Source organism: Plecotus auritus (genome assembly GCF_963455305.1).
Source record: "Plecotus auritus genome assembly, chromosome: 2".
In the NCBI taxonomy this organism is placed as follows: Eukaryota; Metazoa; Chordata; class Mammalia; order Chiroptera; family Vespertilionidae; genus Plecotus; species Plecotus auritus.
Genome location: NC_137771.1, coordinates 32,722,195 through 32,747,198, shown reverse-complemented (window position 1 = coordinate 32,747,198; position 25,004 = coordinate 32,722,195). Strand labels below are relative to the sequence as shown.

The 25,004-nt window shown below is 52.0% G+C and overlaps 1 protein-coding gene across 4 annotated transcripts in view; it reads right to left on the bottom strand.

The window, feature by feature from the left end:
* Nucleotides 1-24,202, bottom strand: part of SSBP3 (single stranded DNA binding protein 3) — a 147,471-nt gene extending 123,269 nt beyond the window's left edge. For all 4 annotated transcript variants that reach the window (XM_080656504.1, XM_080656505.1, XM_080656502.1 and 1 more), the window contains exons 1-4: nt 24,007-24,202; nt 22,949-23,021; nt 22,663-22,724; nt 19,922-20,006 (exon numbers count right to left, since the gene is read on the bottom strand). In XM_080656504.1, coding sequence (XP_080512630.1) covers nt 19,922-20,006; nt 22,663-22,724; nt 22,949-23,021; nt 24,007-24,062 — 276 coding nt within the window. In that variant the 5' untranslated portion in view covers nt 24,063-24,202. The remainder of the gene's footprint in view (nt 1-19,921; nt 20,007-22,662; nt 22,725-22,948; nt 23,022-24,006) is intronic.
* Nucleotides 24,203-25,004: the final 802 nt, after the last annotated feature.

Here is a 25,004-nt window from a genome sequence, read left to right as displayed (position 1 = left end):
CAATATGCCCTGACCAGGAATTGAACCGTGACCTCCTGGTTCATAGGTCAACACTCAGCCACTGAGCCACGCCAGCCAGGTTTCCCCAATTTTTACTTCACCCCCAAGTGGTTGCTAACGCTTGTTTCAAGATGATTAAGACAATCTTACAACAAAAGTGTTTGCTTCAGCACCCAGACGGGTGGGTTTGCCTCTTTTGTGGGTTAGCAGATCCTTTTTTCTAGGTGTCGCACACAGAACTCCAGAACTCGTGAGTGAAAGGCCCCAGAATCACTCAGAGCAGGAGAAAGAGCAGCTCGGATGGAGATCCCAGGGCCTTTCACCAAGGAAGGGGTCCATCCTTCCCCCTGCCGGCCCCTCACACTAGAGTAGCAGGCCCCCCAACAATGCTGCTCCCTCTGAAGGGGCTGCCAACAGCCAGTGCCAAACTTCAAAACTAACCACCACCTTTGGGGGACTGGGGCCCTGTCTGGCTCCTTTCAGTCCGTGTGCTGACAGCCAGGCCAGGACCTACGAGCTACTTTTGTTTCACGGGGAGCAGAGAGAAGGCAGGGGCCTCTGTGGACGCTGGAGGCTCGAGTTAAGTTTCGCTGGTGAGTGGCGGGGGCACAAAGGAAGGAACCGCTGGGGGAGGGGAGGCCGCAGAGCTGGAGGGCTGGGACAAAGGGGACAAGAGACAAAGGGACAGGAAAAGGGAGCCGCTTTCTCCTCTGAGAAGGAACTCTCCATTTAGCCTAATATTTCACTCACATCCCTGGGCAAGAAACCCGCGATTACACGTTTCAGGAGGCAGCTCGGGTGTCCCCAGTACCCCTGGCACCTCAGGGGCACCTCTGCATGTTGGTTCTCCTCATCCCCCCTCCAGCCTGTCCAGGCCCCCCCCTCAGCCCACTTGTTTGATTGGCTGCCTCTCTCTAACCCGATCTGCCACCCTGAAGAGAGACAAAGAATTATTTATTGGGAGAGAAGAAAAACCCTCAAAGTGTCAGCCAGTGACAGACATGACACTTTCTACAAAGGAGTAAGAAGCGAGGTGCTGGGTTTTGGGGCAGGAGGGAGGGGCTGTCACCAGCAACACACACACAACAGGGCCTCAGATGCTCTCTAAAATCCTACCTGCTTGGCCTTTGGGTTTTTTCCCCCGTAAGACCACTGTCTACCTCACCAGTGGTTGTGATGATTAATCTAAACTGAAGGTGAGAGTGTCCAGCGCAGGACGAGGTCTGCAATAAAGATGGCAAAATTTGAAATGTGGGCGAGGTCAGACCAGAAAGACCTTGAACGTCTGGCTCCCGGTGTGGGGCCTCCATCCCACGGTCAGGGAAACCGCAGTGCTGTCTTCATGGCAGATTCTGAATTGTCTTATTTTGATTTTAGTAAGGGAAAGGCATTTTACGTGAACAAAGCCGATCTGGCATCCATGCCTAGGCCCAAGCCAACAACGGGGCAATTTAAGGGTGAGGCCAGGAGGCCGGCTGTCACCACCCACGGGGACAGCAGGAGAAAGGCAGGAGTCACAGCGCGCCTGTGCATAAAAAGCTTGGCTCCTTCCCTCCGTGCTGTCCCCCGCGCCCTGCCACTGCCCATGTCTGGGTCCTGTCCTCTGGTCACCGCTTCATTCACCCAAGTAGCTGAGCACCTGCAGTGTGCCAGGCACAGCACGGGGTAATATGGTCCCTGCCCTCCCAGCAAGAGCATTACTCATATTGCGCCAAGCCCTTCACTCCCACTGTTTTAAAAAGGCAAGACTTTAATTGAGCACCAACCGTGTGTCAGGTCCTGGGGCTCCCTCAATTGTGGGGGCCCCGGGAGAGACAGTCTGGTCTCTCAATGGGGTCCACGGGGGCCTGAGGCGTGGTAAAGACCCTATATCCAGAGGAAGAAAAGTGGAACTGGGCCAATCAAGCCACAGAGGCTGGGAAGGCTGCTCCAGGCTCCTCCCTCCTGTGGGGTCTGGGCTGGGCGGCCCAGCTGGTGGTGGCCATGGCCCCTGCATCAAGTCAGAGCAGCCAATGCTGCTGTTCGGAGGGGAGTGACCCCTTCTGAGGCCCGGACAGGCCAAGTCACACCGCCCCCCTTCCTTTCCCTACAAAGGCGGCCCCTCCCTATGGTTCCTCCTCACCCCCATACCTAAGGCTGGAGTCCAGATTACACCCTGGACAGGGCCCCAAGCAACTGGCCTGCCAGATCACTAGACCAAGGATCAGGCCACAGTCGGCTCTGCGTGGGAAGCAGTCTCCCCGCTGCGGGCAGCGACAGCTCCTGTCCTCTGTCCTGAAAAATGCTGGGGTGACACACGCTCAGCACTAAACACATTTTCAAAAAGAAAAAAGGGAGGTGGGGGGAGAAGCCAGCTGTATCTCAAGTCTGCAAGGCAGCTCTGGACGGGGCCAACACCAGCTTCCTGAGAAGCTGTGGCCCAGAGCGGCCCAGCCTGTGACCCCAGCCCTCACCTGGGAAGGGATATTCCAGGACAAACTGGCTGGCGCTGACTCACCAGAAAGGATGGCACTATGGCAGGCACCTGTGCCTCTGAGGGGGCCGGGACGAGGGGGCCGGGAGGTATCTGGGGCCTGGCTGCACTGCCCAACCCCCAACCATGAGGAGGGAGGTTGTGTTTTTGGTAAAGCCTAGAAAAATCAACTCAGGGCTGAGAGAACGTAGGCTTCTGAAAGCTTCCTTAAAACTAGTATATCCTTCACTCCTTTAGTTTATGTTCTTATGGGTCTATGTTCCCAATAACCAAGTTTTTAAAATGGTCTATGTTCCCAATAACTACATTTTTTAAATGTTTACTAGAACAAGCTGGACAAGAACATTTTTGTTCCAACTTTTCTGTCTTCAAGGTGTAGTCGTTGCTTCCTCCAAACTTAGCCACACACCAACACCAGGACCACCAGGTATTCTTTACCCCCACTTTACAGAGAAGGAAGTGAACCCTCAGTTAACTTAGAGCAAACAGTCCAAAAATCACTGAACCAGAGCACGGTGTCCAGGAGGCCAGGGCTGGCCACGGCAAGAGTAACCTCACCGGTTTTGCCACAGCAGCAGTCCCCTGAGGGGAGACCACAATGTATGTCCCCTTCCTGGGGGACATGCTCATCTGAACCGACAGGATGTATCTTCCATTTAAAGATGCACAGTTAGCATCTTAAAACACATAAACCCCAGATAAAGGGAAAGAATCTTCGAGCTCTGTAAGGGCAAAGACTCTGCCATCTCCTATGTGTAGCCACACTTCAGAGGCGTCAACTAATGTGATGAGTGATGGGGCTGAATATCTGAGATAAACAAGTACCTGCTCTGACCCCCCAGGTGGGTTCTGGATAAAACTGTTCTCCCATTAGTATCCATCCCAATAGGGAAGTGGGGGTTTAAAGGAAGTGAGCATTTATTCCAAGCCCTAGGAAAAGCCGGACTGGCTGGCTTAGAACTAAAGAAGCGCCTGGGCCAGGGTGTGGCTGGACCCTGCCTGAGGATTAGATAAGAGCTACTCACAATGAGAAGCCACCTCCCGCCAACACCCACAGCAACCCCCTGGAATCTTGTTTATCCCCCTCAGCCAAGCAAACAGGAGTCTTGTCAGGTAATGCAAAGGTCAACTATAGACTTGTGTGGCCGGATATCGCCACCATCCATGAAATACGGGGGTCAAACTGTAAAATAGTCCTTCCCAGATAAGCAGGAGAGTTAGAGGAATCAGAAGCGGGCTATTTCCCATAATCCTAGGTTAACACTCCACTCCGACACCAGCTGAGTGCAGCACTCAGGATTCCAGACCCCACGCCTGCCCACCCACTCCCCAACCCCCTTTACAAAAGGCAAAAACTAGGCATGACAGGAGTCATGGGGCTTCCAGCCTGAGAGGCCCATTAGTTGGCAAAAGGTTGGGCTAACTGAGCATTTTCCCACACATCTCCGAAGACACTTCAATCTGAAGCTCCATCAGTATGTCAAAGACCTATTTCAGAAAGCCGGTTTTGCTCAGTGGATAGAGCGTCGGCCTACAGACTGAAGGGTCCTGGGTTCAATTCCGGTCAAAGGCACATGCCCTGGTTGCGGGCTTGATCCCCAGTGGAGGGCATGCAGGAGGCAGCTGATCAATGATTCTCTCTCATCGCTGATGTTTCTATCCTCTCTCCCTCTGCCTTCCTCTCTGAAATCAAACTATTTTTAAATAAATAAATAAAATGAAGGAACTGGTGTCCTGAGTTGTGCACCATTCTCATAAAAAAGAAAAAAAAAAAAAAAAAGACCAAGAAAAGAAAGGCAAATGCCAATGCCAGAGCTCAAACCAAGCAGCCAAACTTGGCCTTGCTCTGAGGGCATGAAGACTTTAGGGAGCCATTCAAATGTCCAGACGGGCCCTGGTAGGTGGGCAGTCTCCTGTACTTCCTGATCACTCTTTCAGTCCACAAATATGAGCTGGTATCCGTCAGGTGTCAGGCCCTGACTTTACCGAGGGAAGTGCTCCAAGTAAGGAGAGCAGCCGTGCAAAGGCCCTGAGGTGGGGAGGTTGGCCCTTTCTTTCCTTAGCTACAGCCCGGCAATTGGCTGGTATCAAAGTCTCAGGGTTCACACCCTTCTCCCTTCCTCTCCGAAATCAATAAAAATATTCAAACATTAAAGAAAAACAAAACAAAACAGAAATATTCCAAAATTCCCTGAAACATTTTTTTCTAATGTACCAAGTCGGCCACCTCCTCACCTTTCCCTGCTGACCACCTTTCCATTTCTGCAGTGGTTTCCCCTGTAGCAGTAGCTTCTAATTCCTGAACAGCTCACTCCTAAACTGGGCCTCCAGTTTAGGACACACCCTAGCTGCTGCGGCCCAAAGGTTGTCCCAGCTGCCCGTCCACGTCTCCAGAGAGGCCTGGACAGGGACGGGGGAGGACCTGTTTCCTACGCAAAAGAAAAGAGCAAACCCGATCTGCTCTGGGCAGAGCAGGCCAGGAAGGAAGTAGGAAGTGGTCCTGAGTGCGGTAAGTCCTTGCTCATCCCTAAATGAGACCCCCAGCAACAGGCCCTCCTCCATCCCAGGAAGGGAAGGATCCTCTGGGGGCAGGGAGCAGGGTGAGAACACTGACTGCTCTGCCCTGTATGTGGGTGCACGGGGGACAAACACTTCTAACCTCAAAGCGCTGGGTTCCCGTGGCTGGCTCTGTCCTCACCTCGACTCCCCACCAAAAACAGACATCAGGAAGAAAATGAATCAAGTTTTACAAGCTTCCCTATTTACCCAGAGCTACAAATCTATCAGTGGGGAAGCTTTTAAAATAAACTCTCTCCTAGTGCTGTCACTTCCTTTCTTCTATTTGCCATGACACACACACACACACACACACACACACCACCCTCCACCACCACCTCCTCCACCTCTCATGGGTTTTTTAACCTTGGCTGTGGATCCTGAGTCCGAAAGAGGAATTCCAAATTCAGAATACAAACCAATCCACCACTTACAAATACTTCCCGCTTTTTATTCTGCTCCTCTGTTACTCATGTACCTGAACATACCCCAGTATAGCTCCCTAGGCAGAGACCCCCTTCCCAAGAACACTTGGCTATCTTTCAGCCTATCACGCGGTCATGCCAAAATATTTTCTGGGCATCTTCTAGGATGCTCTGCATCATTACCTCAAAACAGGACTGCCAGTTGAATGCAACCTCCATTTAACAGGTGAGGACACTGAGGCAGGGAAGTTAAGCAAAGGCGTAAGGATGAGTACACTATGAGTCAAGGCCTAGAGGGGATTAGAACCCAGACACAAAAAGCAAAGCTGCTTCCTTAAAAACACACAAAACTATGGCTCACCAGCCACTATAATGTTAAATCTTGAAAGCTAGAGGCTATTCTAACTGCTCCTTCCCAAAAGGGTCCTGGAAAACACAGCCAGCAGAAAGAAGGTAGAGCCTGTGCTTTCAACACCAACGAAGCTGTTGGGAGTGGCTCCTGGAGGCACAAGGTTTGGGGCAGTTTTCCCCAAGGCAGGGAGGCTGCCCACTGGGTTGTAAAGAGCCCACAGCCCAGCAATCAAGGGCCTGGAGGTAAGAGTCTCAACCTCTTGCTGCCCACAGGACTTTGGGCAAGAAGTGAGGGCTGGGCGGCCTCCCTATAGAGGCCCCCGGGCCTCTTCTAAGGCCCTCCAAATAAAATGACTCGTGCCTTCCAGCTTAGAGCTGACCCCATCATGAACTCCCAGGAGCTGGGAAGAGGGTGAAGGGACTGGAGGCCCCTTCTGGCAGATGAGGGGACCCAGGCTGTATGATGGGGTCAGTGGCTGGAAGCAGCTCAGATTTCCTTAACCCTAGCGCCAAGGATACGGATAACCCCTATTTCAATGTTTTCAAGGGAGGCAACACCATGGCATCCGGCAGAAACACAAAATGGAAAGAGCACTTGCTCGAATTCAAACGGGCCTGCCCTATTCATCCTCAATTCTCTGCCCTGGCGTTCTATACCTCTAAATCCACAAATTGGCCCCTACTTCTTGATCCCATTTTCCTCCCAAGCTAGACGCCCCTCTCCTCTCTGTCCACTCTCCACTCTCCTCTCTGTCCACTCTCCACTCTATCTACAGAAATTCCCTTCTTTCTGTGGCCTATCTGCATCCCTCCATCCCCAACACCCCAAACCTCAGACATCCCTTCCCCATTCCCCAGCTCTTCTTCACGTGGCTCAGCCCTAAAGCAGAGGCCATAAAAACATTCACATCCCGCCCGTCCTTCTCGCTGAATTGCCCAGAGACTATGACCATATTTTACAAAAAGTTGGATATTGTTATTCGCCTGAACTAGTGTCTGAGGTCCCACCACACTTAATATATACACAGTGGTTTATTTCCTCTCTGAGTCTGTCTCCTATTGCCTATACTTACTAGGTGTTGGTCAGAAAATCCCCTTAGGTGACAGACTGAGGGAGACCCTAAAAAGAACTCTAACTCAATGACTCTAAAATCAACTTCTCCTTGAAAGCAAAAGCAAAGCTGCCAAACGCCAGGCCATCCTTCCTTCAAAAAAGGGAGGTTTTCCAACTATCCCTTTCACCGAAATCCAGTGTGGCCTCTTAACTAAAACCCCCCACTCCTCTACAGAAGGGCCTTCTCGGATTATTTTCCCTCAAAAAAAACCATAATTTACACACTGTGTGTCTTTACTTTCCAAACCATTCAGAATTAGGGAAAGGGGGGAAAAACACGTCTGTTTCTATTTGAAACTGTCAAAATTAGCATTCAGTAATTAAAAATCACACCCTTTCTCTTAATAACCTAACCAGCATGATACAATCAGGTTGTGCCAACTCTTTAATCTAATTGACTAATTACAGATTTTAATTTAGTCAGTTACTGAACAACTGTTGACAATTTGTTTTCATTAGGGACAGAACAGAATAAATATTTAGGCTTCCAGTCACAAAGACTCCTGCGATCAGCTCTCCACTGTGACCCCAACTTCAGAGCAACTGTGGCTCCGTCGACACCCTCAGACACAGGTGCGCATGTGGCTCTCCAGCTACTTCTCGGCTGCAGCCTGTGCCACACGAACCTTCCTCAGCTCCCTCTCAAGGCAAAATCCTTGCATGCACACAGCGGCCTCCATTCCCAAAGTACAGGCAATTCCCAAATTCACACACGTCACTCAAGAAGTGTCAAACACTTAAACATCGTGAAGAGAAATAAATTCAATGCTACATGTCACTGGCTTTTAAGCAACAAAGTAAGTTAACAGTCAAAATAGGTTTATCTGCATTCGTCTCACTAGGAGGCAAACTGTCACATCTTTTTTTTTTTAGACACACGTTTACAGATTTCTACTAAAATGATCCAATACTTACGAGGTGCATCTCCCCTCTAAAGTCCCCATCTCACAAAGTCATCCAAAAGTTTCTTAAAGTAATAGTGTGGCTCAAGAAGCGGGGCCCTGGGTTCAAGTCCTGACTCCATTACTTGATGACTTTGTAACCATGGGCTAACGAGGTCACTTCTCAGAGCCTCAGTTTCTGCATTCAAGGAACAGGGTAAAAAGCAGACTCTGCCCTGTGGAGTGTGGGGGGTTAAATGCCATATGCACGCACAGCCCTGCCCCGGGCAAATGTGCAATAAATGCTGGTCACTGCTGTTTCAGAAATCTCGTCTGTATCCCTCACTGTCTCCATGTTACATTTGGAAATTGAGGCCCAGAAGGAAGACAATGGCCAGTAAAAAGGTCACACAGCCAGTGAGTGGGGAAATTTGTTTGAGAAAGGTGAGTAGTGAACACGTGTGCCTTTGCAAGTCTGTAGGGATGGGGACTCTGAGCATCCTCTGGAGATGGGAGCTTTCTAATCAGAGTCTCACACCCTTGGGCCACCCATCCTGCATCTAAAAGCGTTGCCTGCACTGCCTGCTCTGCAGTAGATGACCTCGTGCGAACTCTGCTCTCCAACCCTCCAGACTCCCACAGGAAATCATGAGGGACTTCCCTCCACAGAGCCCACCCCATCGCTAGATGGGTGTGAGAAGCATGGCACTGAGCCAGAGGTCCCCAGCCTGTGGACTCGGGTCTCCTGAAACTTTTAGGGACCCTGGAGAATTGCTGGTATTTTTCTGAGCTCAGCAAGAATCAGGTCTGCCTCAACTGAATTGGAATCCCAATTCCCAATGTTTTTTCTGAACTAGAATTCCACCAAACTGGTGTGCTCACATTGGTTCCCCTGAGCTAATAAGAAGCTCTATTATCAGCAATTATATACTAGTTCTTGATGTACCTATTTCTTCATCAAAATGAATGGTGACTCAATGCATGCAATCTTTTTGGAGTTCATAGTGGGTGGTAGGGGGTTAATACAAGAAGGCCTTGGGAGTGAAGAAATGGGGAAACTCTTCTTGAAGGTGTACGGGGTCCAAAGCCTGATGTCTTCTTCCTGGGTGAGGTCACAGAAAACCAGCCCAGTCCTTCTGCCCGCCGAGAGGCACCAGGCGGGTACCATACGACCCACAGGCAGGGCGTGGGCTTGCCCGTCCCCCTCAAGACTCACTTCCCACCCTAGTTCTCCTCGTCCCAGTACCAAACCACCCCAGGCTGGGCAGTGGGTCATCAATTAATTAGGGAGCAAAGATGTCAAATCTGGTATTAATTCTCAGGGAGGCAACGTGATAGGTAGTGAAGAGCGCTTTAGTTTAAGTCCACCTTCAACAGTGCTGAACCCCTCCAGTGCCTCCGTTTCCTTAACTGCAAAACAGAAAAATGGGACTTAACCCACAGGGCTGTTTTGAGTATGACCTGAGATAAAACCTAAAGCACTCAGAACAGTGCCTGGCATAGAGTTAGCACTCAATAATCGTTCGCTGTTGTTGTCAGTTCTTCCTCCATGAAATGGGAAGAAAATCCTGTGCACTACACTGCCCAGATAGGGTAAGAAGGGAATAAGAACACTTTTAAAGGTCTTGGCACACAGTAAATGCTCAATAAACAACCGTTTCCTTAATTAAATAAAGGGTTCATTAAGCCACAACACCGTAGTTTAGTAATTTATCCCTTAGCAAGTAACCACCACCCCGACTCCCAATGGCTCAACACCCCGTGAAAGACCATCGCTTCCTAACCGCGGGGGCCAGACTCAAACACAGGGAAGTTTACACCTCATCTCTTCAAGTTGCTTTGACGAAGGTGCTGCTAGCAAAATAATGCCAAAGAAAGTATGTGGCGACAGTCAACTAGATTTAAGTTCATTTTCTGTAGCTTGGGGTCAGAATCGACTGAAGCACTCTGGTGATCAAGTTTTCTGCAATTCCCTATTCCACGCATTCGCTCGCTGACAGAAATTCACTGAGGTATTTAAAGTGGCAGCCATCACAACTAACTCAAATTGTATTGACTTCCCCGATGCTGAAAGGCTCTGCTGAAACCATCAATTGGCCAATTCGGAGATAACGCAGTGGCTGAAATTCCCTGTCATGCTGTAAAATCCCCTTTTGAAGCAGCTCACCAGCCCGGAGATCCGCAGCTGTGGGCCAGGCGCTGCCTCATGTAACACAAGTGGGCTCGCCGAGCGGGATCTGGCGGGCAGCGCTGCCAAGAGCAAGGGCCTCCAGAGAGAGGATAACATTTTCTACTGGAAGCCTTCTAAAAGACAGCAAGAAAAGAAGGGCAGTGTGCACACGCCCGACACCAGGCCTGCCTACTGGGCCGTCTGCCCCCTCAGCACAGGCCGGGTGGCCAAAGCCACGGGAAGCCCAGGGCATCTCCCAAAGAAAGCTGCAAAATTCCTAACGGATGGCACAGACACAGACACAGGCGCCAACCTCTTAAGTGGAGGTTTGCTAACGTCAGTGGCTGCCCAGGGAATCAAGAGCCCATCTGGCCACCGACTTGCTATGTTACCACCGGACTCCAGGCCTCAGTTTCCCCGTCTATAAATAGACAGGCTCCTTTTTCATGTACATTTCTATGAGTTGATGGCCTGTTCAAATGTAAAACAGCCTTCTCAAATGGGGACCACAATTTACCAACGATTTTCAACTGCTCTCTCTCACCCGACTTCAAAAAAAGCTTGAGGCGAAAAAAGTCAGGCCTTATTTTATGTATTTTCATTATCGCGGACAAACTAAGGCTCCGAGAGGCCAAATGACTTACCCAAGGCCGTCCGAACGCCCAAATCCTGTGCACTGCCCATGACACAGCTTCAGTCCCCATCAATGACCAGCACACACAGCAAGCAAGCAGGACTCATGGACCAGCAGGACGCTGCTCCAGGCCCGTCTGCAAAGCCACACTCTGTCCATCCCAAGAGAGCTGGCAAGGCTGCAGCTAACATCCCAGGCGCGGGGGAGGTCTGCCACCCCAGAGCTGCTCTCTCAAACAGCCTTTTGTGACGGGGAGAGAAGGATCAGAAGAAAACCTCAGACAGAGGCCGCAGGGAGCAGCCGTGCTTCTTAAGGTCAGAGGACTGTGAAACAGAAGTGAAATGTCAGGCGCTTCTCCCAAACACACAAAGAGCAGGAGATACAAAGCCTGCCTGGGAGCTATGCAAACAGCTGTCACCCAGAGGAGAAAGGGGGTTTGGGAGGCTGGGCCAACCTGGGTCAGACAGGATGCCCTGAGACCTATTCTCAAGATTCTTGCTGTGGCCAGAGCCTGAGCCCTGCAGATGTTCAGACAACACCCTCCACAGGGGGCTGGGGAACCCCCCTTCCTCAAGGGCAGGCAGGCAGGAGTAGCTGCCCAAGGCCAGCCAGCAGGGACAAGCTGCAGACTTCCAGTGGGAGCTACTGCTTATCTGGCAAGCATCTCCTGAGCACCGTCCACGCGTGTTCAATGCCCCAACAACACGGCAGCGAACACCAGAGGCAGAGGTGCAGAGCGCCCCCAGGCACCACTCAGGAAGCAAGATGGGGGGACAACCCTCTCAAGAACCCTAGGAGGTGGGGCTGATTCCCTCCTTATTACAGATCAGGGAACTGAGGTCAGCAATCGCTCATCTCGTTGCCTCAGTCACCCAACCTGAAGGTCCCAAGATTCGACCTCAGCCTCTCCAGGCCAGTGGCTTTCCAAGTTTAGACTGAGACCTGCAATAAGGCAAATTTCACATCACCAGGGCACACGTTCGTTCGTTCGTTCGTGTACAGGCGCACATAAATCCCTGAAAACAAGTTTCCCAAATTAATACTTATGTTTACTTTCTGTGATACAGTTGTTTCATTTTCTGTAATTGCCAATCTGACCCACTAGGTTGATTTCACACGGCACTAATGGGTCACAACTCAGTTTGCAAAATAGTATAAGTTATCATGAGCCACTTGTCCATCTCCATTAAAATGTGTATTTAACACGCCTGATCCCTGGGCAGGGATCAAACCCTTCTCATTTCTGAAGGCCCAGAGTGTAGCTCCCCAACCTATTCAAGACTCTGCAAGAGTCCCCAGGAACGGGGGAGACAGACAGGGATGAAGGTAAGGGCTCCTGTCCTGTCCTCAGAACTTCCCATCTAGAAGGAGGAAGGGAAGAGATACAACCTGGACCCCCAATCACTCTCCTTCCGGGCAGCAAGTAGCAAGTGAGTAAGGAAGACACAAAGTTCTTGGGGGGGAAAAGGAGAGAAGGGGGTGTGTTCCCAAGAGGGTGGTGCTGGCAGGCCTGGTGGAGGCAGCCACACTGCCTGCTTTACAGAGGGCTGACTGGCAAGGGTGCAAAAAACCCACTCAGGTGGTGCAGTACCAAGTAGGGACCGAAGGGAAGGGTCAGAGGGGGCTGGGCACAGTTCCGGACTCCTAGAGCAAGAGAAGTGGCTGGAAGAGGAGAAAACGGGCACTGACTGAATAGCACGGGCCAGGTGCTGGCCAGGAGCATCCACATGTGGTCTCATCTCGGCCCCACAAGCATGAGTGTGATTGAAGAAGGTGGACGCAAACCCCGGGACCCAGAGAGCTAACCAACATGTGAGCAAGCCAACCGTGGTTCATGTTTCACTCTTCTCACCCCAAAACGCCTGCTCCTGTCCCCTTTTTGGCCATCGGAGAGTCAGGATTCATACAAGTGAGATAATAAGAATGATAGCACATTTATTTAGCACTTAACGCTGTGTCTGGTGCTACATGTAGTGTGTGTGTGTATGTATGCCCACGCGCATAAACTCATTTAATCCTCGTGACAACCTTATGAGGCAGGTATACTTTATTAACCCCATTTGGCTTAAGGAAACCGAGGCACAGAAAGGTTAATTAAGGTACCCACTTGGCACAGCTTGTAAGTACAGCAAGGCAGCACAGAGCAAAAGAAAGAGTCCTGGACCCTGATCGGGTTTGCAGGTTTGAATCCTACCGGTGACCTGGGGCGTCTTTCCTCTCTGGGCCTCAGTTTGCCTACTTGTAAGATGACTAGGTGGCCTCTGGTTCCATCACCTGCAACCCTGCATTGAATATATTTCCCAGGGTGGGACTGTTTACCAACTCCTGTGACCTGTCCTGGCTCTGTATCCATCTCTCCAAAGAACAAGATCGTTCTGCACAAGTGTTTTTAAGCACTTATCACATCCTGGGCTACATCTGTCTCTTCAACTGGACAGAGAGCAGAGCAGGCACTCAACGATGGAACTAAATCAACACCCTGAAATTCGGCCGTGTCTTCTGCTCCTTGTCTGGGGACCAGCTGACCAAGGCCTAAAGCTCACCCTAGGAGGTGGAAAGAGAAAGCACCAAGAACCAGTCTCCCATGCACCTTTCTCAAGCCCACCTTCCCCTTTAGGCCCTTCTTTGGAACTCCACACTCAATCAGAAAGTCAGGGGAGGCCCAAGGCCGGCCAGGGCAGCATTCACAAAAAGAAGACATTGACAAGATCCCAACTCAGGGGCTTCGAACCTGTTCATCCCTATCAACACTGACATAGCACTTCACAGCACAACAGCTTCCCGTGCCTTCCTCCCAGCAACACCCCCGTGGGCTGAGTAAGGACAACCCTTTGCGCCTGTTTCACAGTCGAGAGGATGGACCTCAAGAAGTGAAGCACTCCCCCACCACCTCCCCGACCCCGGCTAACAAGTGGTATGAAGCAGAAATTTTAATTCAGATTTCTGCTGAGGCCAAGTCGCCAGCTCTCTGGGTCTCACCATCCAGCTCTGTGGCAGCTACATGTGAGAGTGGGACAGGACCCCTCTGTCCAACACAGATAAGGCGCGCAGACACCTCAGGGGAGCATTTATCAGTACCAGCCTGTGGCATGAGCCTGCTCTGCCCCCGGGCAGGGGTGTGGAGGTGAGACCAGACAGTTGGGATGGAGGGAGGACTCCACGACATGTCAGGGGAGCCCGGGTATCAGAGAGCATCACTGAGAAATTCAAGTGTCCAGTTCCCTATGGTCAACTTGCTCTCCCAGAAAAACATGCTATTTTCTCCATGATATTAAAATTGGGGCGGGGGGGGGGGGGGGATTTAAGGCTGTAAAGAGGAAGGGAACAAAATCACCAAGTACTAGCCACAGAGAAACAACCATTATATATATATATATTTAACTCGCACTACAACCACCGTAGTAGGGGATCACCATTTTCCCATTCTACAGATGGGAAAACTGAGTGTTGAAAGTCTGCCCTGCCAGGAAACGAGAGTGAGAATTGGAGCTCAGCTCAGGTGTGCATCCCAGCTGCCAGTCAGAGCCCAAACCCTTCAAATCCAGAGGATTCAAGGCTCAGGAAAATAAAAGCATAGCACAGAGAGAAGCATTCCTAAAACTCATCTCACCAGGGCTACAGAAAACCCCATTACCCTGGCGAATCAAAAACAAACAGTCATTATTGTCCGTTTGCTGTAAGCTCCCAGCAACATGTATTAAAGAAGTTTATGTAAATCGTCTAACGTACTTGTGCCGTGGTCAGAATTATTACCAAACTAAAAAAGATTAATTTTTCTAAATACTCTAAACCCTGGACACTATAATATAGGCTACAGCTAGTGTAACATTTCTGTTATCTTGGCTGACAGGCCCTCCAGCACACACACCTCCCTTCCACTTCTCCCTCTTAAGACTTAAGCACACACACACTCACACACGAGGTGGGAAGCTCAAGGAAAGGGGGCAAGGCGGCTCTGGCCTCAAGTCCCCATTAGAGAACCTGCTTCCCTTGGAAAATTAAGGCAGCCTAAGGGACGCTGCAGGGAGAGCCGGTTGTCTCCCGGCTCCCTCAGAGCGGGGGGGGGGGGGGGGGGGGGGGTGGCTGGCACAGAGCTGGCTCTCAGTCCAAGTTTGCAAATGCTTAGCTAACAAAGATGTCATTATGCAAAGACTGGTGCGCACGGCTGGTCTTGGAGTTCAAATGAAGTGACCACTGCCAAAAACTTTGTTTGGGTCCCCACCACTCCCCCCGCCCCACTCCTGCCTTGAAATAAAGGGCAAAGATTTGCAAGTTGGGGTCTTGCTGCCACTTGAAACCCATTAAAGTGGCTGCACTGCCTGGATTCTGGCAAAATGCAATTCCAGTTACTCATTTAGTGTTTAATTAGCTACCGATGGAGGAGTCTGGCAGCCTCTGGGGGGTTAAGAGGACTTGCAGCAAATGGGGGTGGGAGCCCGAAGAAAGGATGCAACACAAAGTCTAAGCTCCAAAGGGAGCAGGGAAAGAAACAACTGTGTACATTTTGCTTTCATAATCTGCCACACAAGGGTGCCAAGGGTCAGAGCCAAAGGCAACACCGTGAACTTGTCAGGACCTCTGGGCAGATAGCTACCCTGGCTTATCACGGGGCAGAGCGCTCCCCCAGCTACCCAGAGCCCAGCTGCGGCCTTCTCCTCCCATTGCTGCCTCCCGGCCACCCTCTCGTGCCCCGGCTCCCAAAGGCTCTGGCAGGCGTGGACACTCCCTGCCTGGCAGGAACCTCAGCTCAGCACATCCAAGGAGAGCCCTCTCAAATATCACTTTGCTATTTCAAACCCACCAAGGATGCTGGACCCCTGCCACTGAGCCACAAATACCTCCACTCCCATGCACGCCCAGGACGCTTAACCAACCCGCCTGGAGAGACAGGTTCACAGCAGAGGGTGGAGGGGGCCACAGGGGGAACAGCTGGGCGGGAGCACAGGGGTAAGGGAGCCAGTCCTCTGAGAGAGGCTGACTCAGGGGCTCCCAATGACAGAGGTCTTCAGAGTAGGGAAACTAAGGCGCAAGACGAGCCAAGGTCATGGGACTCCATGTCCACTACACACCCAAGCCCCTCACTGGGGATCACAGAGGGGTTTGGAATTTGGGGCAGCAGCCCGTGAACCTCCTGAAGTCATGTACAAAGTCTCCTTTGTGGAGAAACATGCATTCTCTGGAAGGAAAGGCCATAGCTTTTATCACATTTCCCAGCCAAAAGAGCCATTGCACCATAACAAACTCCCTTCCCAGAGCGTGGGTCCCACCTCTGCCAGGGACACTGCCATTCACCCCTTAGGAACTTCATTTTAATTCTCTGCTGAATTCAGTTCTTCAGTGAACATGTATGGGCACACTCTAAGTCAAAAGCAAGCATCTTCCCTCCACTGCCTGGCTACACGCCCTTCGACAAAGCATCTAAACCCCATCTCAGTTTCCTCATCTGTAAAATGGGGATGAGACGTAATAAAACCTGACCAACAGGCAGCGGTGAGGCCAAACCACAACCACGTATTGGAAAAGCACTATGAGAAGTACAGCAGCAGGAGCTGTGCATGAACCTATCACTGCTCTTTAGTACCTTCCGCTGCAGGGCCTTATCTGCTCCACTCATTTCTTGCCTCCAAAAGGAAAACACAAAATTAGCTGCCACAAGAAGGGGAAGGACTGCTGGTGGTTGAGAAGACACCAAAGACACTTCCACCAACCCCACAGATCCCGTGAAGAAGGTCGCCAGGACCCCCCTGGGCCCGCAGTGAGAGACTGGGAGCGTCTGCTCCACAGGGGCCAGAACCCAGACAGAAGTCTAAGAAAGCCCAATGGGACCTCACAGGCTTTCACCAACACTCTCAGAACCACTGCTCCAGCCAGAGGGCAACAGCAAGGAAGCCACAGGCAGGGGCCCTGTGAGCCTCCTCCATGGCCTCAGGGCTCTTCTGACTATAGACAAATCAATTTCCCAGTCAAGTCCACTCGGGGCTCCAAGTCCCCCAATGTTCCACGTTATCCGTGGTCAGCATCAGGGCACTCAGGCTTATGAACAATGAGCCAAGAAACCTGAAGTTGCCAGATGTGTGGGAGAAAATAGACTGTGACTCAAATAAAAACTCACCAATTCAAAGAAAATTTAAACCCCCTCCCCGCTGAGTCATCCAGCTCACTCCAGGCCCGATCGCCTGGCCTTGGCCTGAGAAGAGCCTTTGAGATCACCCTGATCCATCAGCAACCTGCCAGAACACAAATCCACTTACTTCCGTCAGGACCTTCCCAGCTCTGCAGGAATCAGGCACGCACTCCTCGTCCCCGCCCAGCAAGCACTTACTACTTACTACCCATCAAGGCCCCTGCCTGGACCTGGGCCACACCGACTCCCCCACAAACCATGAGAATCTCTGAGTCTCCTTGATGGAAAATGAAAGGCCAGTTACTGCACACTCTTGTTTATGCTGCACTTCACCTTCTATAAAGATTTAAGGTCACGAGTTAACCCACATTAAATTACCTGGCTCAAGATCACCCAGCAAAAATGAAGTCACCAAAAGACCACCCCTCCAGTATTTCATTAGCTGTTCCAGACCAGGTTGCTTACTGACCCCAAACTACGTATTTTTCCTTTCCTATGTGGTTCCTTACTCCTTCATTTAATTAGCATGAGTGCCTACTATGTACAAGGTATTGTGAGCTACAGAGATGAATAGCTCTGTGGATGAATGGTCTCTGGCATGGAAAAGATTAGCAAGCTATGGTTGGAAAGACAACCCTGAATGAGAAGATAGTCGGAATAGGTGCTGCCATGGACCTGTGAGGCCGAGCTGCTGCGCAGGGGAGAGAATCAATTCTGGAGTCAGTTATGACCTGTGCTTAGATCCTAATTCTACCACCTACCAGCTGTGAATTAACCTCTCTATGCCTCAGTTTCTCCATCTGCAAAACGGAGTTAACATGCCTTCTCTCCCAGGGTCACCGAACCTCCAGCACTCAGCACGGGAAAGCCGCCAACAAAGGCTTTGTATAGGTGGTTTTTATAGACATTGAGATTAAGGAGCGATCAGAGTGTACAAAAAACTATCCTGAAAATCCTCCACGACAGAGAACGTAAAAGATGGACGGAATGTGAATGTGTAAGAGAAGCATGCATTCCAGACAGAGTCCAGAAAAGAGACTACGGCCATAATAATTCTAGCAACAACAAATGTGCACTAACTAGATGGTAGCCAGAGAACACATGAAGATTTGAGAAGGACGGTAAGAGTTCCTTTTCTTAAATAGTTCTTAATTTTCCATTTGCTTCTTCGTCTTCCCAGCAACTCAATGCTACCTCTTTAACTCCTTCACAAAACAGACATTCCTTTCCTGTCCCCGTTCATCACTCCATCCCTCCCTCCCACTCAATCTCACTCTCTCTCGGGCCACAGAGCAGCAGAAGGTGGATTCCAATCCAGGAAAAGGGGTTTGGACCCTAAAATGTGGGCCTCATCTCTTGATAGCATCTTCTAAATGCCTACGCCAACTTCAGAAATCACTACCACAATTCTGCCATTTCTTAACAAATTACTGAAAGCAAACCCATGCAGGTTTCCCAACCACCATACTGTTTCAAGGTGGCAGGCGGAACCACAAACTGCCAAAGAGGGTCTCACATTACTTACTAGAGCACTAAACGTAGTTAAAAATCATTAGCCTCTCTGAAAGGCAGCTTCCAAAGGTAGCACAGACACCTATATCAAGAGCCTGGCTTGAAATAGGCACACCTACCCATCCCCCCACTCTAAAATGAAACCATTTGCATAGCAGTAGAAGGCTGGCCACACAGGAACTGGCTGTCCATAGTTTTTTGTTTAAAGCACAAGACTTTTACTAGGTAGAAAGGTCAAATTCGCCAACTATTTTTCTATGACTAATACACCTCTTAGCCTCCTCCTCCAACCTCCAGCTCCTGGATGTTCCCAGAACCACATCACAAGGGAACGAGTCACCTCACCTTTCACTACTAAAAGTTTACTCGGCCATTAGTACCATTCGCCAGCTTCTCATTCTCAACCCTGGAGAGGGCATGAGAACTGGTGAATTTCCTCGGCACTCCACTCCAAGGGCATTAACTTTTCAGTCACGGCAGCATTTCATCACATTGAATATTCTCAAATCCAGGCCGCCTCCAGCTGAGCCTCTAACTCCTCATGTTACAGGGGAAATTTTCACCATAAAGATATTCACGGTAATGGGATTTGACCACTTGTGAAACTCAACCAGATGGGTTCTGGTCTCCTAGGCCAGTTTCAAACTCTGCATGCAGGGGACGCAATGGCCTGGCCAAGGGGGTGCGCCCCAATGACGTTCAGAAAACCAACTTCCATGCCCCAGAGTTAGGGGACTATTCCTTTCCATTTCATGCAGAAGTGTAAGACAAAAACAGACCACCCTTTTGGTGCATGCGTGTGAGGCCAATGGAAGCAGACTGAAAGGAGGCTGGGAAGACTCCAGACTCTTCCAGCTCCCCCCAGAAGATCCTAACCTTTTTCATCGGATCAGAAAGTCTGACACCAACCCAGGTTTGGAGTACTTTTTTTTTTTTTTTTTTTTTTTTTTTTTGTGAGGGGGACTGCCATGTAAGATGGACATGGGGCAGGCATCTCTCCTATAAGCATTTCATACATTTCAAGAAACTCATCCAGGTAGAGGGTGAATGATAGAACAGAAAGCATTACAATGTGATGACATTAAATATGTTTATAAGAATATTTTGAACACAGGATAATGGACTAGCCAAGGACTTCAACGTGTCCTTCATCTCAGTAGACACAACATGAGCCCCCCACCAAACCAAACATAAAACAAACACCCAAAACATAATTTGAAAGATCACTTCCTGGAGAGTAATGCAAAAGTCCATTTCACCAAATTCTCACTCAACACCCCTTCTACTCCAAAACACACATTTCCTATTTGCTTTCTTTTTTTTTCTTTTTGGCTGTGGTCATTTTTTCTTAAACCAACACCAAACTCAGTCCCCTCCCAGTTAACTGTCCACTCTGAACATAAACCGCACATGGTTGAGCCCTGCTCAACGCCATTTAATTCTGCAGATAGGTATCTACACACACATTTGCATAATTACAACATTATGAAATACCATTCACCAAGTTAGAACGGTGCTGGAGGAGGGGACAGGGCGAGGGCAGCAAGGAGGTGGGCAGAGAAGAAAGGCAAGGAGAAAACAAAACCCACTGCCAATTGGCTGTGTGCTTGCTTTTGGTCCTAAAGAAGTTAGAGCTATCCAACCCTGTAATTATTGCCCGGATTAAAATTTTGTTACTCACGTAATCATGAAAGGCTTTTGCTTCACTTGAATGTTCACAAGTGTCTCGCCTTTCAGGAGCTGCACAGTAAAGGTCCCAAAATACGCTGCAAGTTGAAAAATAAAATAAGATCAGGTTACTAATTATGACTTGTGTACACAACGGCAAGTGCACAATGCTCAGTGCGAACAGCACCCCGTCTCCCAGAGGCTCAACCCCCCCTTTTCCAGCCTTCATTGGGCAAAGTTGGCCTAGAAAACAAAATGGACCTAACCTCTTGTAGCAAAACAGCTATTTGTAATAGGAGTAATCGTTCTTATTTATCAGGCACCTACTGTGTGCTAAATGCCTTACACTTAAGGCTCTGCTTGTAACTACCACAGTGCTTAAGACAGGAGATTTATCCCCACTTTATACAGGAGCACTGAAGCTCAGACAGGTTAGTACAACCCACCCATGGCTGCCCAGGCAGGACTGGTAGCAATCTGTATGAGAATCCAGGCGTCTGATCTGTGCTCCTTGTCGCATCCCCCGAACCCCAAATGGTTGCATTCAGTCAAAAGGTTAAATTGCCAAAGTCAGGACTATGACTCATAAGCATAGTCAACTGGGTGGCTCTGCCAATAAAGGAAACTTATAGGTTCTTATTCCAGGAACCCATACCCCCCACTCTTCTGGACCTCACCCCCACTCCTCTGGACCTCACCCCCACTCCCACCCAGGCCCCTCCCCCAAGTTATTCTTATGCAAGAACCACTCCACCCCATCCAACCAAAGAACAAGTATCAGTTAGCCAAAGGTCAACCATGTATCTTGTCCTTTCATATTGAAATAGAGAGCCCTCCTCAAAGAGGCACCTACCCACCAGTCCAGCAAAGGAGGGATTTGGAGGGGGTGGGGTGGTAGCTATCCCTGCCTCAACCCCCTCCATGATTTGTACGGTCACTCCGACACTTCGTATTAAATGAGAGCATACATACAAGTCCTTTATCGACCAGTAAAACCCTATGCAAACACAGGGTAGTCCCTGCATTAACATGAGGCCTTAGAAACCCTCTCCAAGGCCCAGGGATGGAAGCTGACTGAAGGGTTTAATGGGCACCAGAGCAGAAGTCTGATTCCTGCTACAGTGCTGCTGCCCCTGCTGCCAACAGCCAGCACAGAAGAAACCATCTCAGCCTCAGGTCTGTCAGTCATCAGACAAGCATCTCACTCAAGGTGTATGGGTAACACAACTTGGCCCTCTTTGGGTCAGCTCCACCACTTCCTCCCACCCCAAAGGCCGTGGTCACCATTTGCTCAGTGTCAAATCATGAGGCACTTTCTAACAAGACCACGACCTGAGCCCAGAACCACAGACAAGGCTGGAGACGTTTCAGGAAGATGATGGATAGAACAGGAAAATCGGGGACTTCTACTAGCTGCAGAGGGGGGCTCAAGAACATTCCTTTCTGTCCTCTAAAGCTGCCCATATTTGATCAACTCCTCCACACACCAAAGATTTCTAACGTTACAAACTCCCCAGCCCCTTCTAAGTAACTTTTACTCACACACCTAGGTTTCTGCAACCTAGGTTTCTGCTGGTCAGACCTGTCAAACCAATCCACACTCCTCTCCAAAAACAACCCCAGAAAACCCATCACGCACTCCAACAGGTCGAATCTTCCCGCCACACCAAATGCCTCCAACACTGGGCAGTTCCGAGGTTGGCTAAAGTAATTAAAAACTCATTTTCCCTGCACAAGGTAGAACAGACACTTCACCGCCCCCCCCCCCACCCCACCCCTGCATTTCAAAGGGCCTGAAACAGTAACCTGAGCTGGCGGTCAGGTAAATGTGCTAAGATCCCAAGACATGGCACTCCATTCTCCTGAACTCCACCAAAATATCAAAGCCACTCTGCTCTCTTTTCCTTTTCAAAAGGATGTCAAAGACTCCGCACCGATCAGTCACACAACACATACAGGTCTTCCTCCACAGCAACTGGCTCCCAACTGGCTCCCCCTGACCTTAAGCCTCCCTGCAGCCTGCAGGCATACCAAGACCAGACTGAGGTGGTCCCACACCAGCAGGACCCAGGGGCCTGGGGGAGGGTCACAGATAAGAGAGCCCCTCACGACCTACTAAGGGTGCTCTGTGAGGTCAACAGCGACAAGTTAAGGTTTTCAGTAAAATGAAACTTTGTGGTTTTAGGGATGCTGGGGGGGGGGGGGGGGGCAGCCCACAGAGGAGAGGAAGGTCCAGTCAGTCTGAATCAGTATCTTTAAAGGAAGTTGCAGCCCCTTCTTGCTTTTTCTCAGGATGCCTGGAAAGGCCGCATAGTGTCTCTCTCTCTCTCCCTCTCTCTCTCTCTCCCTGTTTTGAGTTCATAGTAAAAGAAAGGATGGGCCAGTTGTAAAACAGACCTGGTATCCCCCTCCACCCCGCCCCACCCCCACTCCCTCTAATTAAAGCAGCATGCAGAATTGACAAAAATCCTTCAAGGTTTTGCCTGCCTAGTGGCCAGGAGTGAGATGGAAAAGTAAGGAGTTTCTATCCAAACACCAGGCATGATTTAGTAGGCTCTCAACAGGAGGGGAAAGAGGAGGCAAAAACTTTAGGCACCAGCCTCTTCTGCCCCATTCACAGGGTCCCGGTCTGAGTGCCCTGCTCTGTGCAATGCGGAGGGGCAGGCTTGGTGGGGTCTGCTCCTGGCTCCCGTCTTTGTTCACTTGGACCAAAGACTCAGACACAACACACACAAAACTATCACACAAACTTACCACCACCACGAATGCAAAAACCCAGGTGGTTCGCCCAACGTGATGTTTTTTTCCCATCGAATCTAGAAAGGAGAGAGCAGAGACAGCTTAGAGGAGCAGAGGGAAGGGGTGCGCTGGGGGGCTTCCTGGAGCCAAAAGGCTGTGAAGACCAACTAACAATAAATGCCAAAAGGTGATAAAAATTCAAAATGGTGGCCACAGTGGCTGCTCCTGAAAACAAAGGCTCTAAGAATGGTGGGGAGGAAGGGGTGTCTAGAAATTGGATGACGGGGGGAGTTCCACTCACCTCTGACAAGAAGGTCTGTGCAGATTTCTGTGCTCCTACGTGCAGTAAATATTCGTAGACGTATAAAGCTAACCTGGAGAGGAGGCAGGGGGCACAGAGAGAGAGGAAGGTGTCAGATCACACGGGGCAGTCGCTCCCGGACTTGCCAGCCGGCTTCCAGCACTGCCTGCGCTGTCCCATTGTGGCCCCGACCAGAGGTGAGCAGCTAGCTCGGCCCTGCCTGGAGCCGCGGGTGGAAGCAGGGGGCTGGGTGTCCGGGGACGCATTACCTCAAACCGTGGGGACCTGGAGAGGAGCCCCCAAACTTGAACTTCCAAGTGGCGTCGGGGCCAAACCCACTTAAGTCTCGCAAACTCGAAAACCACCCGATCCCATAGCTTCCCTCCTATTCACGATACACTCCTTGCGACCCTCTGCCCAGCTCCGAGGGTCCGGGGACTCAGTGCTGGACTCCAGGGTGCTTGATAAGCTCTAGAGTGGGCAGCGAAGCACCGCCCTCACTACCTCCCCCCGCAAAACAACTATCCCCCAAGCCTAGGGCCAAAACGGCGCCGCCGTCCCTGCCCAGCCCGGCGCCCGGGAGGGCACGGGAGCAGCGGCGAGGCCGAGGGCAGGGAAGGGAGAGCGCTCCCGGCCGAACAAAGCCCCCGGTACGCACTCCTCACGCCGCGGGCGGACAAAAGGAGCCTGCGGGGCTGCAGAAGCCACGCGCCCCCTGCCCGCACCCGGTGGGCAAAGTGCGGCCACCGCGGCGAGCGCCCCGAGTGGGGCGGCCGACCCGGCTCGCTCGCGGGACCTCGCCCACCCCCAGGCCCGGCACGCCCCGCGGCCACCAAGTGCCCCCTCCCCCGGCGGCGCCTCCCGCCGCCCCTTCCCCGACGCCCCAACCTCAGCCGGCTCCCAACAATGGGCTCTCCCACGCCGCCCGCCGCGGCCTCGGGGACGGGGCCAGGCAGGCGGCGCCGGGGCCCGGGGCGCAGCGCCCCCACCGCCCACCTGCTTCCCACCGCCTGCCCGCCCGCCCGCAGCCCGGCGGCCACTTGGAACATAGGGCTTACTTTTCTCGAGCCTGCCCGTCCGAGGGCACCGCCGAGCCTTTGCCTTTGGCAAACATGGTTTGCAGAGAAGAGGGCGCCGAGCCTCGCCGCCGCCGCTGCCGCTACCGCTCCGGCTGCTCCCGAGCTGCCCCTCGCTCCCGGCCCCCTCCCCGGCGCCCGCTCGCTCGCTCGCTCGCGCTCTCCTCGCCGCGCTCCCCTCCCGCCCCCCAGGCTCTGGCTCCGCGCTCTTTCCAGCTGTCAAAGCGTCAGCCCCGGCCGCGGCCCCATCGCCCTGGAACTCCTCCCGCGCCGGCTCGGCCTGGGGTGCCGGTGCCGCCGCCGCCGCTCGCCCGCCGGCCCGGCTGCCCGCTGGCTCGCGCGCCCGCCCGCCCGGCTCCGCCTGCGCCGCCCTCTGCGCCTCCGGCACCGCTGCTGCCGCCGCTGCCGCTGGTCTACTTGGAGCTCAACCGAACGTGGCTACCCCGGCGAGGGAGCGGGCGGGCGTCAACGTCCCGCGATTGATAGCCGCTCCAGCCAATCGGCGCGTGGGGGCGGGCCCGGGGCGGCCGGGGGGACGCCCTGTCAGCGCCCAGCCGCGGCAGTCCCCGCTGCGGCCACCGCCGAGGAGCCGCTGCCCCTGCTTCTGCGGGCGGACGGGGGGCGCGAGCCTCTCTTTTCTGTAGATGTGGGGAGGGGACCCGAGTCAAGATGGGGGCGCTCTGGTCTGCCGACCCCAGTGAGGAGGGGGTTTGACCAGCGCTCTCCGCGGCGTGGACCACTGGGGGCGGGAGCCGGTTTGCGGCAGCGGCGGAGGGGAGGGGGCGCGGACCCCTCAGCTCGGCTCCGCCGGCTCCCCCCGCGCCACGTCTCTTATCTGCCCCTCACCTCCCCGAGCTGGGCCCGCGGCAGCCCTCCCTTTATCGCCCCCTCCCCTTCGCCCGGCTTCCCCCTGGGCTCCGACCCCGGCCACCTTCTAGACTACAATCCGCACCCCCCCCCCACGGCAGCCCCGCCCCCGT